Raw genomic sequence first — 18,815 nt, forward strand, 5'->3', positions numbered from 1 at the left:
TTCGGTAGTGTTCGCAGAAATATCCTTATACCCGGCTCTCATTATCTTTGAACAAGTGATATTTTAGCGGGGTTTTCAAATTTCTGCTAATTTCCGGGAATTGGCAGTTATTTTCCGCGCCTCTTCTGTTGCGGTCTGTGATTGGTGCACAAGGCAGCTCTCTGATTGGGTTATGCTCCTCACCAATGACATTAGGCGCTGTTCCACCAATCATTAACGTCCCTCCGCATTCCTCCAGAAGGTATAAGAAGGGCGAGTGCGGTAGGATAAGCTCATTCTGTTTGCATCGCTATTTGGAAATGACTGGACGAGGAAAAACCGGCGGCAAAGCTCGGGCCAAGGCCAAGTCTCGCTCATCCCGGGCCGGGCTGCAGTTCCCGGTGGGCCGTGTCCACAGGCTCCTGAGAAAGGGCAACTATGGTGAGCGGGTGGGTGCTGGAGCCCCGGTCTATCTGGCTGCTGTGCTCGAGTATCTGACGGCTGAAATCCTGGAGTTGGCCGGCAACGCGGCCCGGGACAACAAGAAGTCCCGCATCATCCCCAGACATCTGCAGTTGGCCGTCCGTAACGACGAGGAACTCAACAAGCTGTTGGGAGGGGTGACCATCGCCCAGGGCGGGGTGTTGCCCAATATCCAGGCCGTGCTGTTGCCCAAGAAAACAGGTGGAACCAACAAATAAACGAGACAAACTAAACGTATTGACCAAAAGGCTCTTTTCAGAGCCACTCACGTTGTCTGTGTAAGGGCTGACCAGCGATTGGGGCAAGGGCGGGGAAAATTGAATAAAAGTGTTTGTTCTGGGTGAAAGTGAAACTTGTAGAGAAGAGCGAACAGCAGACGGATTGCGCGGACCGTGTACACAGAGTCGCTTTGTGGTGTACGCCTGTTTTGTCCGAGCCCAATGTCCCTTTTACGGAAACAGTCGGACTCGATATATCTGCAACTGATATATCAATTATATTGAACCAGGGTGTGATCGGGTGCAGTCTGGAATAGGAAATAGGATCAAGGACTTACAAAACTATAAACTAGTTAAAACAATAAACCCCACAATTACAACGACGGCAGCAGGAAATTACAAATACTTTGTACACGGTAATACTATAAAGGGAAAGGTTATTGAGGGAAGTGTACGAAAGCAGAGGCCAAATAAGGGGGCAGGGTGACATGTATGTCACTAGCGGGCAGGAATGTAGAGCGACGCCGTGATCAAAATATTCCGTAAACAAATGCTATATTTCAGAGGGTTAGATGTGGCCCTTGTGGCTAAAGGGATCGGGGGGTATGGAGAGAAGGCAGGTACAGGATACTGAGTTGGAAGATCAGCCATGATCATATTGAATGGCGGTGCAGGCTCGAAGGGCCGAGTGGCCTACTCCTGCACCTAATTTCTATGTTTTCTATGTTTCTAATAAGGTCAGCGGGAGATTGCATGACAGAGTTGGCTGTTGAGGCCCATTTCTGTGTGAAGTTGTCCATTTAAACTTGAGGTAGGAAAACCTAGTGGCACTTGCATGTGCCCCCGGTGATGCTTTCCTCTTTGTCGGGTACGTTGAACAATCCCTGTCCCAGACGTACACTGGCCATATCCCAGAAATCTGCAGTATCTCCGTTGCGTTGATGACTGCATCGACACTACGCCCTGAACCCATGCAGAACTTATGTGACCTTTAACTTCACTACCAATTACCATCCTGCACTCAACTTCACTTGAATATCTCTGACACCTCCCTCCCCATTCTTGATCTCACCATCTCCATCACTGGAGATAGACTATCGACTGACGTCTATTACAAACCTACTGACTCCCACAACTATCTCAACTGCACATTCTTCCCACCCTCCAACCAGCAAAGACTGCATCCCCTACTCCCAATTCTCCTGTCTATCTGTGCCCAAGATGAGGTGTTCCATACCAGGACATCGGGATGTCCTCATTCTTTAGGGAACGAGGTTTCCCCTTTCCATATTAGAGGAGGCCCTCACATGTGTCTCCTCAGTACCCGCATCTCCACACTTGCTCCCCCTCCCCACAGTCGCAAAAGGGACAGAGTACCCCTAGTCCTTACCTTTTACCCCATCAGCAATCGCACTCAACATTTAACCCTCTGACATTTTCGTCACCTTCAACGGGATCGCACTGAAAAAGTAACTTTTATAACAATCAAACAGGTTCGCTTCTTAATAAACAGACAACTCACAAACTATTTGGTAGACCAGTTCAAAACTTTACTTATTATCGGCCGATAGACGTGGTAAGGAACTCCAGTCAAGTGAGCAATACAGACACTTCACTGTCCTCATTCCACCTCCCCGAACAACAGAATTACATCGTATTATATAGGTTTTTTTTGTCATCTTAGCACATCCCACAAACATTGATGAGTATAGAAGCTGGGATGTAATGTTAAAATTGTACAAGGCATTGGTGAGACCAAATATGGAGTATGGTGTACAATTTTGGCCGCCCAATTATAGGAAGGATGTCAACAAAATAGAGAGAGTACAGAGGAGATTTACTAGAATGTTGCCTGGGTTTCAACAACTAAGTTACAGAGAAAGGTTGAATGTTAGGTCTTTATTCTCTGGAGCGCAGAAGGTTAAGGGGGAACTTGATAGAGGTCTTTAAAATGATGAGAGGGATAGACAGAGTTGATGTGGACAAGCTTTTCCCATTGAGAATAAGGAAGATTCAAACAAGTGGGCATGACTTCAGAATTAAGGGACAGAAGTTTAGGGGTAACATGAGGGGGAACTTCTTTACTCAGAGAGTGGTAGCGGTGTGGAATGAGCTTCCAGTGGAAGTGGTGGTGGCAGGTTCATTGGTATCATTTAAAAATAAATTGGATAGGCATATGGATGAGAAGAGAATGGAGGGTTATGGTATGAGTGCAGGCAGGTGGGACTAAGGGAAAAAAGTTGTTCGGCACGGACTTGTAGGGCCGAGATGGCCTGTTTTCGTGCTGTAATTGTTATATGGTTATTAGTCATGGTCAGAGGTACAGGAAATAAAGGTTTCTACAGAATGCGTCACATCAAAGGCATCTTGTCATATGGTACAAGATATCTTACATATTAAAGACATCGGCCATTTGTCAATACCCCTTAGATCAATCTAGCTTCCTCTCACGTCACTTCCCCCCTCACAGACATCGGACATTTGGTGCAAGGTATTTTATATATTAAAGACATCAGCCATTTGTCAATACCTCTTAGTGAGTCAATCTAGCATCCTCTTTGCTTCCTCTCTCATCAAATGGTAGACAAATGTTATAGTTATTCATTATCTCAATTCACAGCAACCTGAGGCAAGCCTAAACTTGCCTTTCTGTATTTTCTCTACTGGAGAAAAGCCGAATTTGAGACTAAATATAGTAAGCTAGCCCAGGAACCAATCTGATATCTTCTTAATTTTTAACTTAATTCAGCCTTATCAGCACCGCACGTCACATCTTCCCATCTTCACCCCTTTCCGCCTTCTGTACAGACCATTCCCTCTGCAACTCCGTTAACTCATCTCTTCCCACCCAAACCACCCCATCCTCAGGTACCTTCTCCTGCAACCACAGGAGATGCAACACTTCTCGCTATACCTCCTCCCTTGACTTTGTCAAGGGACACCAACATTCCTTTCTGATTAGGCAGAGGTTCACTTGCACCTCCTCCAACCTCATCTAATGTATCCGTTGTTCAAAATGTGTATCCGTTGTTTGGCGAGACCAAATGTAGACTGGGCGATTTCGCTCAGTCCGCCAGTCCTACCCAATCTCCCGGTTGCCAAACACTTTAATTCCCCTTCCCATTCCCACACTGACCTTTCTGGCCTTAGGCCTCTTCCATTGTCAGAGAGAGGCTAAACTCAAAGTTGGAGGAACAGCATCTCATATTTCACCTGGGCTGCTTGCAACCCCGTGGTATGAGTATCGATTTATCTAACTTCAAGTAATCGCTGCATTCCGTCTCTCTCCATCCCTTCCCCACCCAAGTCACACCAGCTTCTCATTCTCACCTAGCAAACTGCTAACAACGGCCTGTTTCCTTTACCATCGTTACTTTGTTTGCATATATTGCATTCATTTGTTCTATATCTCTCTACATCTGTCATTATCTCTTGTTTCCTTTTGCCCTGATTCTAATCTGAACAAGGGTCTCAACACGAAACGTTACCAATTCCTTCTCCACAGAGATGCTGCCTGTCCCGCTGAGTTACTCCGGCATTTTGTGTATATCTTTGTGAGAAAACATTGAGTAAGAACATCTATTGGTGTAACTTCAGTTGTGTGAAGATAGAGGTTAATCAAAATGATTAAATTTATTGTGGTAACAATAATACAATAGGAGTTGAGTATAGGAGCAAAAAATGTCCTCCTGCAGTTGTACAGGGCCCTAGTGAGACCACACCTGGAGTGTTGTGTGCAGTTTTGGTCTCCAATTTGAGGAAGGACATTCTTGCTATTGAGGGAGGTGTTGTGTAATGAGACCCATACACAGGAGTAACAACTCAAAGTCTTTATTGTAACACAAGCGGAAGAAACATTACATGCCATCGCCTGCTGGTCAGCATCAAGTCTGACCATGAGATGGTGAAGTACTGTTACCAATAGTCCGGGGTAGGGATGAAGATTCGGAATGGACTACAAATGGAAAGTGCAGCATGTAAAATACGTGTGGTGATAGATAAAGTAAAGGCAGGCCAATATGGGTAATCTACAGTAGGTTCACCAGGTTAATTCCCGGGATGGTGCGTCTATCATATGTTGATAGAATCGAGCCGCTGGGCTTGTATACTCTGGAATTTAGGATGAGAGGGGATCTTATTGAAACATATAGGATTATTAAGGGTTTGGACACGCTAGAGGCAGGAAACATGTTCCCGATGTTGGGGGAGTCCAGAACCAGAGGCCACAGTTTAAGAATAAGGGGTAGGCCATTTAGAAAGGAGATGAGGAAAAACCTTTTCACACAGTTGTGAGTCTGTGGAATTCTCTGCCTCAGAGGGCGGTGGAGGCTGGTTCTCTGGATGCTTTCAAGGGAGAGCTAGACAGAGCTCTTAAAGATAGTGGAGTCCAGGGATATGAGGAGAAGGCAGGAACGGGGTACTGATTGTGGATGATGAGCCATGATCACATTGAATGGCGGTGCTGGCTCCAGGGGCCGAATGGCCTACTCCTGCACCCATTTTCTATTGTCCATTGTCTATTGTCTATAACAAGGTGGCATAGGACGGTGGGGTCTGGAAGACACTGTCTGAATGGATGGGCCAGGGTGGTGTACCAGGCAAATGAAGCAGTTCGCAGATATGCACTGAAGAGCTTTGGCATACAGAGGAGGGATTGGATCAATCGCTATCTATTGCATACATGATGGGCCGATTGGTCTCATGCATCACCAATCCATCATGGTTCTACTGTTCGGAGTCGCTGCCCCGGGCCCAGTGCCGTGCGAAGATGGGGGAAGGTGAGGGGATAAGGATTGTTGGCGTTGGATTACACGAGGAGTGAGGGAGAGACTCCCTGGTCTAGGACTGCCTTTGTGTTGAGGAAGGGGTCATTCTGTTCCTCAGTCTCTGGGACTGTGGGCCAGTCTGGTCCTAAACCCCTCAGTGCCTGACAAGATGTGAGTAGGATTCACAGAGTGGGCCGCTCTCTGGGAAGATGGGTGGGCATGGGTCTCATTCCCCACCCTCTAATCACCTTGACACTCTGGGGAAACTCTGGTTCTGTACACATCACCCTCAGGTGCTGTGTGTGGGAGTGGGGTCAGGGTAATCTGTGTGGCTCTCTGGTACAATATAAGGGATGGGATCCACCATGAACCCGTCAGTCGCTGGAGATACGGGTCGAATCACCCTGCATTTGGCCATCTGAGGAGCCATGTGGGAGTGTGGATTCACTCTCCATCTGACGTTTTCCATGCATGTGTGAGAGTGTGGGATTCACTTCACTTCTGGCATTTTGTGGGAATCCAGAAATAAGTTATTCTCAAATGTGTGCGTCTGTGGGCGAGCGAGGTAAAATTGTGGATCTAACTTTTTCTCTGGCCAGGAACCTTCACCTCCCAATGATGACCCCACCTCCTATCTCCTACCCTCATCCACCTCGTGCATTCCTCCTGCTGGCATCCCAGGTTCTATCCTGACTATGGGTACTATAACCATATAACATATAACAATTACAGCTTGGAAACAGGCCATCTCGGCCCTACAAGTCCATGCCGAACACTTATTTTCCCCTAGTCCCATCTACCTGCACTCAGACCATAATCCTCCATTCCTTTCCCATCCATATACCTATCCAATTTATTTTTAAATTATAAAATCGAACCTGCCTCCACCACTTCCACTGGAAGCTCATTCCTCACAGCTACCACTCTCTGAGTAAAGACGTTCCCCGTCATGTTACCCCTAAACGTCTGTCCCTTAATTCTCAAGTCGTGTCCTCTTGTTTGAATCGTCCCTACTCTCAATGGGAAAAGCTTATCCATGCCAACTCTGTCTATCCCTCTCATCATTTTAAAGACCTCTATCAAGTCCCTCCTTAACCTTCTCCACTCCAAAGAATAAAGGCCTAACTTATTCAACCTTTCTCTGTAACTCAATTGCTGAAACCCAGGCAACATTCTAGTAAATCTCCTCTGTACTCTCTCTATTTTGTTGACATCCTTCCTATAATTGGGCGACCAAAATTGTACACCATACTCCAGAATTGGTCTCACCAATGCCTTGTACAATTTTAACATCACATCCCAACTTCTATACTCAATTCTCTGATTTATAAAGGCTAGCATACCAAAAGCTTTCTTTACCACCCTATCTACATGAAATTCCACCTTCAGGGAACTATGCACAGTTATTCCTAGATCCCTCTGTTTAACTGCATTCCTCAATTCGCTACCATTTACCACGTACGTCCTATTTTGATTTGTCCTGCCAAGATGTGGCACCTCACACTTATCAGCATTAAACTCCATCTGCCATCTTACAGCCCATTCTTCTAAATGGCCTAAATGTCTCTGTGGACTTTGGAAATCTACTTCATTACAGAGTTTGTATCTTTTCCCTGTGACTGCTTGGGTTTTCTCTGGGTACTCCAATTTCCTTCCACACTTCAAAGACATGCATGTTTGTAGGTTACTTGGCTACTTGAAATTGTAAATTGTCCCCTGTGTATAGTGCTAATATATGGGGCGATTGCTGGTTGGAGAGTGGCTGAAGGGCCTGTTTCCATGCAGTACCTCTAAAGTTCCTCAGCCCATACTGTCTGTTTCTATATCTTTCCCTACACCCACAAGCAGAATCGCTCTGGTAGACCCATTATTTCTGCCTGCTCATGCGGCACAAAACCTACTGAACAAAAACAATAGGGCACAAAAACAGACACTTTGGCCCACTAGAACAGGCCCGCTGTGCAGGACATGATGCCAAAGCCAACTCTAATCTGCCTGCATAATCCGTATCCTCCATTCCTTGCTTTTTCATATGCCTATCGTGAAGTCACTTAAATGCCATCATCATGCCTGCTCAACCACCATCCCTTCCAGGCACTCACCACCCTCTGAATTAAAAAAATTGCCTTGAACATCTCCTGTAAACTTCTGCCTGACGTCGGTCTCGCCCAAAGATCTTATAGCAGAAGATATAGGATCTTTGGTCTCGCCGGTCGGGTCTTAGCGCCATGCTTCGAGTCACAGACTAGTCCGCTGCTCGGACTGGAATAGTCGTCTGCCCCGCCAGCTCCCACGAAGGCGTACCTGCTTTCAAGAGTAAAGCCCCTGTCCCACTTACGTGTCCTTGGCACGCTAATTACACAAACACATGGTTGAGGCGCGACGGTCCCGCGAAGGTCGCGCGCGACTTCAAGCGTCCGCACAGCCGTCTGGAGCGCGTGACGTCATTTGAAGAAAGCTATATTTAAGAGGGAGTTAGATGTGGCCCTTGTGGCTAAGGGGATCAGAGGGTATGGAGAGAAGGCAGGTACGGGATACTGAGTTGGATGATCAGCCATGATCACATTGAATGGCGGTGCAGGCTCGAAGGGCCGAATGGCCTACTCCTGCACCTAATTTCTATGTTTCTATGTCTATGTTTCTAAGATGGACACAAACTTGGAGTAACTCAGCGGGACCGGCAGCATCTCTGGAGAGAAGGAATGGGTGATGTTTCGGGTCGAGACTCTTCTTCACACTGATAGAAGGGTCTTGACCCGAAACGTCACCCATTGCTTCTCTTCAGAGATGCAACCGGTCCCGCTGAGTTACTCCAGCATTTTGTGTCTATCTTCAATTTTCTTGGCCCCGCTCTGGGAGTAGAGGTGGGGGCGGATCCGGACCGCAACGGCCGTGAGTCCCAGGCCGAGTTCAGCGATCGTTTGCCTGCTTCTGCTGCTGTTGGAGGTGAGTCGTTGAGTCGCGCCAGGGTACTTCCACCGTGGTCACCTACACTCGCTTCACCCCCTTTCTTTCCGTCTCTACCCGCCGCACCCCCTCCTGCACTCTTGGAGTGACGAACTGACTTTTAGTTCCTGTCCAGGAAGCTTTTGTCGTCCGGGATGGACCGCAGGTCACCCAGCTGCTGCTCCAGTTCCTTAACTTGGTCCCTGAGGAGCTGCATCTGGACACAGTTTCCACAGGTGTAGTGGTCAGTGACACCACCAGTGCCCCAGACTTCCCACATCCTGCAACAAATGTACCGCAATAACATTCTTCGGAGAAAATCTTCCTTCAGTCTATCCACTCACACGCTGGTCTGGCTGCTGCTGCTCTGCGATCTTCCAGAAGGTCAGTAGGGATATGCTGACTCTTGCATTTTTGAGTCCCTCTTCGATTTAAACCAGCATCTGCAGTTATTTTCTATATATACTCGCAGATACACCTAGATACAGATTATGTATACACGAAAAAACAAACAAACAACAATACGCATGTGAAGAAGGGTCTCGACCTGAAACTTCACATCTCTCATCTCTCCAGAGATAGTGCCCGACCGCCTTGTTACTCCACGATTTTGTGCCTATCTACAAAGACCCGACTTCTCGGGAGACTATCCCGTTCCGGATTCGCCGCTGACCGGGTTGTTTCACTGTACGAATGTTCAATACATTTTATGTGTATTACTTTTATGAGGTCGAGTGAACAGATTTGCTTTGCATGTTATCCAATCAAATCAGATTATACTACAGATCAATACATTCAAGCCGGAAGTCAAGTACAATAGGAAGAGCGAATGAAAAGATACTGAGTACAGAATATCTAGATTTCCAAGTGTAAATGTGATTTTAAAAAAAGGCAGGACGATTGTATCGGATGTTAGCATATGTTCAGGATGAAGCGACTTCAACAAAGTCCTTTTTACAGAATAAAAGTGATCTCCCCGTCGGGGAATTGAACCCCGGTCTCCCGCGTGACAGGCGGGGATACTCACCACTATACTAACGAGGAATTGACGTGAATGGAATTGCACCATTCTGATGTCAGTGCCCAAAAAAGTTAATTGGGTCACCCCGATGTCAATTTATTGTGAGTTTGCCTTCCACTTCTCTCTGTGTGACCGGAGGACTCACGGGGTTCTTCAGTGATTCTGTGATTCCGTCGCTAAATGTGTGCAGTTTCTGGCCTTGATGTGACGAATGTTGTTTAAACGGACATTTAAAATGCATATAGACACAAAAAGCTGGAGTAACACAGCGGGACAGGCAGCATCGTTGAAGAGAATGAATATCCAGTTGCTCATGTGAGATGAAAAATTCATGAAAAATTCGCACCTCATCGGGAATTCAGAACTGGTTGCCGATGTCGACTCTCAACAACATGAATCTGATCCCGGGTGAAGATTCTCCGGGGGTTGTGTTATTTCCGTCGGCTGGAGGATGGGGGCATCAAGTGGGCGGAACTGGTACTGCAGCAGAGTGAGAAATGATCCGTTAGCAAACAACGCGACCAAAGTTGATCAACTCGTACAACATTGAAGACTATTCAGTAACTGGACTACTTAGATGTCATGTAGCGATGGTGGTATAGTGGTGAGCATAGCTGCCTTCCAAGCAGTTGACCCGGGTTCGATTCCCGGCCATCGCAGTTCGAACTATTTTAATTCACGAGCACCAGATTAACTTGCAGAACTCAAGGGGTCCACGTTGACAAATTCTAATGTAACTTTGTGGACGGTTCGTAAGCAAATTCCATCACTATTTGCATTATTACTATTCACTGCGAATCGGCATTAGAATTTTTTCACATTTGCATTGGTGATGCATCACATTTTCCCAAGTGAGTAAGATCATCTGTTGGTGTAACTTCAGTTGTGTGAAGATAGTAAATCTGAAGTTCGAAAGGCAGAGGTTAATCAATACCGGAAATGATTAAATTTATTGCGGTAACAACTATACAATAGGAGTTGATATAGGAGCAAAAAAGGTCATCCTGCAGTTGTACAGGGCCCTAGTGAGTCCACACCTGGAGTGTTGTGTGCAGTTTTGGTCTCCCAATTTGAGGAAGGACATTCTTGCTGTTGAGGGAGTGCAGCGTAGGTGTTGTGTAATGAGACCCATACACAGGAGTAACAACTCGTAGTCTCTATTGTAACACAAGCGGATATAGCCTGCAGGTCAGCATCAAGTCTGACCATGAGATGGTGAAGTATTGTTATCAATAGTCTGGGGTAGAGATGAAGATCCGGACTGGACTTTAATGGAATGTGCAGCATGCATAATACGTGTGGTGATAGATATAGCAAAGGCAGGCTAATATGGTTAATCTACAGTAGGTTCACCAGGTTAATTCCCGGGATGGTGGGTCTCTCATATGTTGATAGAATGGAACGGCTGGGCTTGTATACTCTGGAATTTAGGATGAGATGGGTTCTTATTGAAACATATAGGATTATTAAGGGTTTGGACGCGCTAGAGGCAGGAAACATGTTCCCGATGTTGGGGGAGCCCAGAACCAGAGGTCACAGTTTAAGAATAAGGGGTAGGCCATTTAGAAAGGAGAGATCGAGTGAACAGATTTGCTTTGCATGTTATCCAATTAAATCAGATTATACTATAGATCAATACAAACAAGCCAAAGTCAAGTACAATAGGAAGAGCGAATGAAAAGGTACAGAGTACAGAATATCTAGATTTCCAAGTGTAAATGTGATTTTTTTAAAAAAGCAGGACGATTGTATCGGATGTTAGCATATGTTCATGATGGAGCGATTCCAACAAAGTCCAATTACATTTTACAGAATAAAAGTGATCTCCCCGTCGGGGAATTGAACCCCGGTCTCCCGCGTGACAGGCGGGGATACTCACCACTATACTAACGAGGAATTGACGTGAATGGAATTGCACCATTCTGATGTCAGTGCCCAAAAGGGTTCATTGGGTCACCACATGTCGATTTATTCTCTGTTTGCCTTCCAAACATTCACTTCTCTCTGTGTGACCGGGGGACTCACGGGGTTCTTCAGTGATTCTGTGATTCCGTCGCTAAACGTGTGCAGTTTCTGGCCTTGATGTGACGAGTGTTGATTAAACGGACATTTACAATGCATATAGACACAAAAAGCTGGAGTAACACAGCGGAACAGGCAGCATCGTTGAAGAGAATGAATATTGCTCATGTGAGATGCAGGGAAAAATTCGCAACTCATCGGGAATTCAGAACTCGTTGCCGGCGTCGACTCTCAACAACATCAATCCTATCGCGGGTAAAGATTCACCGAGTGTTGTGTTACTTCGGTCGGCTGGAGGATGGGGGCATCAAGTGGGCGGAACTGGAACTGCAGCAGAGTAAGAAATGATCCGTCAGCAAACAATACGACAAAAGTTGATCAACTCATACAGCACTGGAGACTATCTGAACTCCTTCACTGTTATGTAGCGATGGTGGTATAGTGGTGAGCATAGCTGCCTTCCAAGCAGTTGACCCGGGTTCGATTCCCGGCCATCGCAGTTTGAATTATTTTAATTCACGAGCACCAGATTAACTTGCAGAACTCGAGGGGTCCACGTTGACAAATTCTCATGTAACTTTGTGGACGGTTCGTACGAGTGTAAGCAACTTCCATCGCTCATCCCCCAATATGTGCAGGAGTGTGAATTTTCGGGGATGTGAATTGCATTTGCTCTTTTGCACAAAAAGGTGGAGTAATCCCCCCCCCCCCCCCCCCTCCATTCCAACACATGTACTCCAGAGGGCGTAGAGTCATACAGCACAGACACAGTTCTGTTGACCCACCAAGTCCATACCGCCATCAACTACCCATCTCTACCGATCTCTTTAAAAGTACGGCCAAATATTCTGTTTAATGCTTTGACGACTGAAGGATTTAGGGGCAGAGTCCAGTGGGGACACCCCTCAAAGTAGGAAAGGGAGATCACCCCATGGGACCACATGAGTGGATCGGATGCCTGGTATAATCACGTATTCTGCACTGTTCTTGGTTTGTATATATTTATTATTCTGAAGCAAGTTTATTTTGGTGAAAAAATCCAGATACTTTGTATCAAGTTGTGCACAGAGCCGAAGCTTGTGGACATCAAATATCAATACCTGCTGAGGTTCTACCTGCCCCCAGTTTTGTGAGGGATGGGCCTGGCAGCGATCAGCTGGACATTACTGAATGACCTGTCCTTTGTGGATAAGTCATTTCCAGACCAACACCTTTGACCATGTCCATTGTGCAGTGATCAGCATGGAACATCCTGCAGCCACTGCACAACAATCACTCGATGGATCCCGTGGCCTGGTTCCTTGAGCAGACTGGCCAGTTTGTCTGACTCAGCAGTGGCTCAGCTGTCGAGTTGCTGTCTTACAGCACCAAAGTCGTAGGTTCGATCCTGAGTACGGGAGATATCTGTACGTACATTCTCCCCGTGACTTGCATAGGTATTGTCCGGATTCTCTGGTTTCCTCCCCTACTCCAAAGATGTGCAGTTTTGTAGGTTTAATAGCTTTTGGTAATTTTTTAAATTGTCCCTAGTGTAATGTCGGATAGTGGTGGTTGTTGCAGGGATCGCTGGTCCTCGCGACTCCACAGTACCTTGACGCCCAAAGTTGTGGGATATGAAGATCCGACTATGGTTGTACCCTGCGGTTTCATGTTTAATAGCGTGGATTTGTGAGATTGTCCCTATGAATGGCATAACTGAACACCTGGTCCTTGAATCATGTTCTTGAAGACCCTCCGGATTCAAAAGACTGTCTATATGATGACAACCTTCTAGGGACACTTTCAGAAACGTGACTCCTCCACTGGACCCCGGAAGAGGTCCCTTGACTTCCCACTATTTCCATCGCAGGTGATAGATGTTCACTACGGTAGACTCATTGTCTCCTTCTGCCTCTTCTTCGTGCCCCACGAACATCATCTCCACAATTACCTTGACTATCCATCCTATCCCCCTTGGTCCACTGTCCTTCCTACCTATGTTTCAAGCCACATCAGACACTCTCCGCCGCCGCCTCTGCTTCATTCCATTCTCTCGGCCCTCCCCCCCCCCTCATCTTCACATGGGATGTCCATTCACTCTACACCTCCACTCCCCCACCAAAGTGGCCTCAAAGCCCTCCGGTTCTTCCTCGACCGAGGAGCAACCTATAACCCACTCCACTAACGCTCTCCTCCACCTCCTTACTCTCAATATTCACCTTTGACTCCCTCCCTTTCCTCCAAATACAAGGCGTAGCTATCCGCAGCGCGCATGGGCCCCAGCTACGCATGCCTCTTTTCGGTCGGTGCGTCGACAATCCTTGTTCAATACTACCATGGGCCCCATCCCCGATCCTCTACCTCTGTTACAAGTCGACGACTGCTTTCGCGTTCGGGCCACCCTCCTACACCCACACACAAACTGACTGACTTCATCCACTTTCACCCCACCACGCCTCCATCCTCCGGCACTACAAATAATCTGTCACCTGACTTTTCCGACTTCACTTCCCTACCATTCCTTGACCTCACTATCTCCCATCGCAGGTGATAGACTCTGACCGCCATCCACTCGTAAACCACTGACTCCCATGGCTATCTGGACTACACCTCCTCCTCACCCTTTTCCTGTGGACTCCATCCCCGCACCTCCCAATGCCTCCGCCCTACGCCGACATCTACCCCAGGATCACCTGCCTCCCACACCCATCTGAATTCCATTCCTTCGGAACGGTCCCCTCCACCACCATAGGTGAGGGCCGCACTAGGCAAGGGTTGGGTGTAAGAGATGTAACCCGGAGATAGGATATATATGAGTGTGAAGGATATTTTGTGCAAAGACATGATAACAACTACAGAGCAGATACTAGCAATATTTAATGATAAAGGTTCTTTTTCAGATACGTTCCATCTTTGAACATCTCTTTCTCCCGAGAGGTGGAATGGGGGATGGGGAGGGGGGGGGGGGGGGGGGGGGGGGTGCATGGTGCATGCGGGATCTCTCTATCTCTGAAGAGAAGGAATAATGAATATCCAGTTGCTCATGTGAGATGCAGGGAAAAATGTGCAACTCATCGGGAATTCGTAAGTGGTTGCCGGTGTCGACTCTCAACATGAATCTGATCCCGGGTGAAGATTCACAGGGTGTTGTGTTATTTCCGTCGGCTGGAGGATGGGGGCATCAAGTGGGCGGAACTGGAACTGCAGCAGAGTGAGAAATGATCCGTCAGCAAGCAACACGCCAAAAGTTGATCAACTCGTACAGCACTCGAGATTATTCAGTACCTGAAGTCGTCCGTTGCTATGTAGCGATGGTGGTATAGTGGTGAGCATAGCTGCCTTCCAAGCAGTTGACCCGGGTTCGATTCCCGGCCATCGCAATTTTAATTCATGTGCACCAGATAAACTTCAGAGAGTCCACGTTGACAAATTCTCATGCAACTTTATGGACGGTTCGTATGAATTAAAGCGAATTACATCGTTATTTGCATAATTACTATTGACTGCGAATCGCCAATAGATTTTTTGTACCTCACATACCTCACCCAGTGATTTGATGAAAGGAAGATTGCTGCTTCCTACTCGCATTCTATTCCAGATTCCCAGAGCAAAGTGAGACACATCCCAATATGCGCAGGAAGGAACTGCATTTGCTTTTTTTGCACAAAAGACTGGAGAATCTCAGCGCGTCAGGCAGCATCTCTGGAGAAAAGGAATGGGTGACGTTTCGGGGATGTAATTTATTCACACTCACTGATGTAAACTGTTCACTACACTCTCCCTAAATATCTCCCCCCCCCCAGCATCCCCCCCCCCCCCCCCCCCCCCCCCCCCCCCCCCCCCCCCACACACACACCTCCATTCCAACAACAGTGTACTACAGAGGGCGTAGAGTCATACAGCACAGATACAGTTCTGTTGACCCACCAAGTCCATACCGGACCATCAACTACCCATCTCTACTGATCGCTTTAAAAGTACAGCAAGATATTATGTTTAATGCTTTGTCGATTGAAGGACTTAGGGGCAGAGTCCAGTGGGGACACCCCTCAAAGTAGGAAAGGGAGATCACCCCAGGGGACCAAATGAGTGGATAGTTACAGACCAGTTAGTCTAACATCGGTAGTGGGGAAAATGCTGGAGTCACTTATTAAATATGGGATATCAGCACCTTTGGAAAGTGGTGAATTCATTGGACAAAGTCAGCATGGATTTATGAAAGGTAAATCATGTCTGACGAATCTTATAGAATTTTTCGAGGATGTAACTAGTATAGAGGATAAGGGAGAACCAGTGGACGTGTTATATGTGGACTTTCAGTAGGCGTTCGACAAGGTCCCACATAAGAGATTAGTATGCAAACTTAAAGCACACGGTATTGGGGGTTCAGTATTGATGTGGATAGAGAACTGGCTGGCAGACAGGAAGCAAAGTGTAGGAGTAAATGGGTCATTTTCAGAATGGCAGGCAATGACTAGTGGGGTACCGCAAGGCTCAGTGCTGGGACCCCAGCTATTTACAATATATATTAATGATCTGGATGAGGGAATTGAATGCAACATCTCCAAGTTTGCGGATGACACGAAGCTGGGGGGGCACTGTTAGCTGTGAGGAGGATGCTAGGAGGCTGCAAGGTGACTTGGATAGTTTGGGTGACTTGGGTAGTTTGGGTGAGTGGGAAAATGTATGGCAGATGCAGTATAATGTGGATAAATGTGAGGTTATCCACTTTGGTGGCAAAAACAGGAAAGTAGACTTTTATCTGAATGGTGGTCGATTAGGAAAAGGGGAGATGCAACGAGACCTGGGTGTCATGGTACACCAGTCATTGAAAGTAGGCATGCAGGTGCAGCAGGCAGTGAAGAAAGCGAATGGCATGTTAACATTCAGAGCAAATGGATTTGAGTATAAGAGCAGGGAGGTTCTACTGCAGTTGTACAGGGTCTTGGTGAGACCACACCTGGAGTATTGCATACAGTTTTGGTCTCCTAATCTCAGGAAAGACATTCTTGCCATAGAGGGAGTACAGAGAAGGTTCACCAGACTGATTCCTGGGAGGCAGGACTTTCATATGGAGAAAGACTGGATAGACTTGGCTTGTACATGCTAGAAGTTAGAAGTTTGAGCGGGGATCTTTGTAGAAACTTACATAATTCTTCAGGGGTTGGACAGGCTAGATGCACGAAAATTATTCCCGATGTTGGGGAAGTCCAGAACAAGGGGTCACAGTTTAAGGATAAGAGGGAAGTTTTTTAGGACCGCAATGAGAAAATCATTTTTTACACAGAGAGTGGTGAATCTGTGGAATTCTCTGCCACAGAAGGTAGTTAAGACCAGTTCATTGGCTGGATTTAAGAGGGTGTTAGGTGTGGCCCTTGTGGCTAAATGGATCAGGGGATATGGAGAGAAGGCAGGTATGGGATATTGATTTGGATGATCAGCCATCATCATATTGAATGGTGGTGCAGGCTCGAAGGGCCGAATGGCCTACACCTACACCTACACCTATTTTCTATGTTTCTATGTATCATAATGTATTCTGCACTGTTCTTGGTTTGTGTTTGCTACAAATACATCGATAGATGCTCCTGAACACGTCATCAGTGAGGTAACCTGGGGCCATTTCGGGTCTTTCAACATCAGACACCCTCACCCAGGCGACCCAGCCGTGGTTGATCAGACCACGACTTGTGTTCAGGTGGCATTCGCTCCTCCCCATGGACCTTCTCTCCTGATCCAGAGCCATCTCGAGGCCTTCTCCGCTGCCTCTGTGGTGTTCTTGATGGCCTTTCTCCTCGCCACTCCGTTGATGCCCAGTGCACTCAAGGCTTTGTAGAGCGATTGCCCTGCAAAACCTCTGCAGCCAACCTCGATGGGCATACACTTGCCTTCCAGCCCTGCTTACGGCAGTCTATGACCAGCTCTTCATACTTGGCCATCTTCCTCTTGTGGGCCTCCTCCAGACGGTCCTCCAACGGCACTGTCAGTTCCAACAAGACGATGTTTTTGGTCGCCTCTGAGACCAGGAGGATATCTGGCCTCAGGGTGGTCGTGGCAATGTGCCGTGGGAACTTCAGCTGTTTCACCAGGTCTACGGAAAGCTGCCAGTCCTGCGCAGTCGCCAGGATTCCTGACTGATTCCTGGCTGCTGTGGTTCTTGGCAGCTGCACTCCGGCCTTCACGAAGGTGATCACCTGGGTGATGGGGCGTTCGCGTCTACAGCTGCTGATTCCCATGCTGATGGCTTCTGCAATGGGTTTAAGAACCTGGTCGTGATGCCATGTGTACCGGCCCTGCCCAAGAGCCTTTGGGCAACAGCTAAGGATGGGCTCCCCTTGCCTGAGCATTGCGGGCAATCTGGAGATTCCGCTTTGCCCCAGATGAAGAGGTTTGATGGGCTGAGCAGGACATCATACACTGCCTGGACCAGGAACTTGATGCGCTGTGGTTCAGCCTGCCAGAGCTCAGTCCATGTGACTTTTCGGTCCATGGCCTGCTCCCACCTTGTCCAGGCTCCCTGCTGCCTCAATCCCACTGCTCTGGTACACCTCTCCTCCTCCACCACTGCCCTCACTTCCTCCTGGACCAGCCTGCGCCTCTCCTTCCCCTTGGACTTGTCAAACTGGGGGATGGGAAGATTCCCAGGCCAGCTCTTCCCCCGAGTCACTGCTCCCACCAGGACTCTGTGGCGTATCCGGGACTCTGCTTGCAGCACCGCTTCGCCGGCTCTCCACTTCCTCCCAGTTTTCACCTCCACCCCTGCTTGAGCCACCTTGGGGTCGCTGGAGTCCCTGTACAGCATCACCTCTCTGGCCGGAGTCACCTTGAACTCCACCTCCAGGGACTTCAGGGGCAGCTGGAGCTTGGTGTTATTTCCGTAAAGGGCGATGCTGCTAAGGCTCCTGGGCAGTCCCAGCCACCTTCTGAGAAAGCTGTTGACTTTCCTCTCCAATCTCTCTACGATGGATATTGGGACTTCGTAGACAAGCAGTGGCCAGAGTATCCTTGGTAGGATACCATGCTGGTAAATCCATGCCTTGAACTTGCCGGGAAGCCCCGGCCACTGCTCTCAACCAACTCTCCAGCTCCTGACAGGTTGCCTGGACAGATGCTGTATCCTTCAGGCTGCTGTTAAACACCTTGAGAAGACTCTTCACTGGCCTTTCGGCGACTGTTGGGATTGGTGTCCCTTCGATGTTGAAGCGGAACCTGTCCATGTCTTTCCCCTTCTTCAGCACCAGTGACCTTGATTTTCCTGGCTTAAACCTCATCCTTGCCCATCTAATCAGTTTCTCCAACCCCTGCAGGATCCACCTGCTTCCTGGCACTGACTCAGTGGTGACAGTCAGGTCGTCCATGAAGGCTCTGATTGGTGGTTGGAGTATTCCTGACTTGGTCCGA

At 47.7% G+C, this 18,815-nt stretch overlaps 1 protein-coding gene and 5 non-coding genes across 6 annotated transcripts; 4 read left to right on the top strand and 2 right to left on the bottom strand.

Annotated features, from left to right (window-relative positions):
- The first annotated feature begins 255 nt into the window (after window positions 1–255).
- On the top strand, window positions 256–681 carry LOC129714282 (histone H2AX-like). Its single transcript, XM_055663839.1, has one exon. It carries the CDS (start codon window positions 300–302, stop codon window positions 678–680), a length of 381 nt encoding a protein of 126 aa, XP_055519814.1. The 5' UTR covers window positions 256–299; the 3' UTR covers window position 681.
- An 8,683-nt stretch (window positions 682–9,364) lies between these two features.
- Window positions 9,365–9,436, bottom strand: trnad-guc (transfer RNA aspartic acid (anticodon GUC)). Its single transcript has one exon. It is a non-coding gene; the product is annotated as a tRNA-Asp (tRNA).
- Window positions 9,437–10,000: 564 nt separating this feature from the next.
- Window positions 10,001–10,072, top strand: trnag-ucc (transfer RNA glycine (anticodon UCC)). Its single transcript has one exon. It is a non-coding gene; the product is annotated as a tRNA-Gly (tRNA).
- A 1,165-nt stretch (window positions 10,073–11,237) lies between these two features.
- trnad-guc (transfer RNA aspartic acid (anticodon GUC)) lies at window positions 11,238–11,309 on the bottom strand. Its single transcript has one exon. It is a non-coding gene; the product is annotated as a tRNA-Asp (tRNA).
- A 553-nt stretch (window positions 11,310–11,862) lies between these two features.
- On the top strand, window positions 11,863–11,934 carry trnag-ucc (transfer RNA glycine (anticodon UCC)). Its single transcript has one exon. It is a non-coding gene; the product is annotated as a tRNA-Gly (tRNA).
- A 2,788-nt stretch (window positions 11,935–14,722) lies between these two features.
- On the top strand, window positions 14,723–14,794 carry trnag-ucc (transfer RNA glycine (anticodon UCC)). The gene has a single exon. It is a non-coding gene; the product is annotated as a tRNA-Gly (tRNA).
- Window positions 14,795–18,815: the final 4,021 nt, after the last annotated feature.

The sequence above is a fragment of the Leucoraja erinacea genome, chromosome 38 (genome assembly GCF_028641065.1).
Source record: "Leucoraja erinacea ecotype New England chromosome 38, Leri_hhj_1, whole genome shotgun sequence".
Lineage (NCBI taxonomy): Eukaryota > Metazoa > Chordata > Chondrichthyes > Rajiformes > Rajidae > Leucoraja > Leucoraja erinaceus.

Bases quoted from the DNA above. Each gene is read 5' to 3' on its own strand.
- LOC129714282 (XM_055663839.1), top strand. From the start codon at position 300: ATGACTGGACGAGGAAAAACCGGCGGCAAAGCTCGGGCCAAGGCCAAG.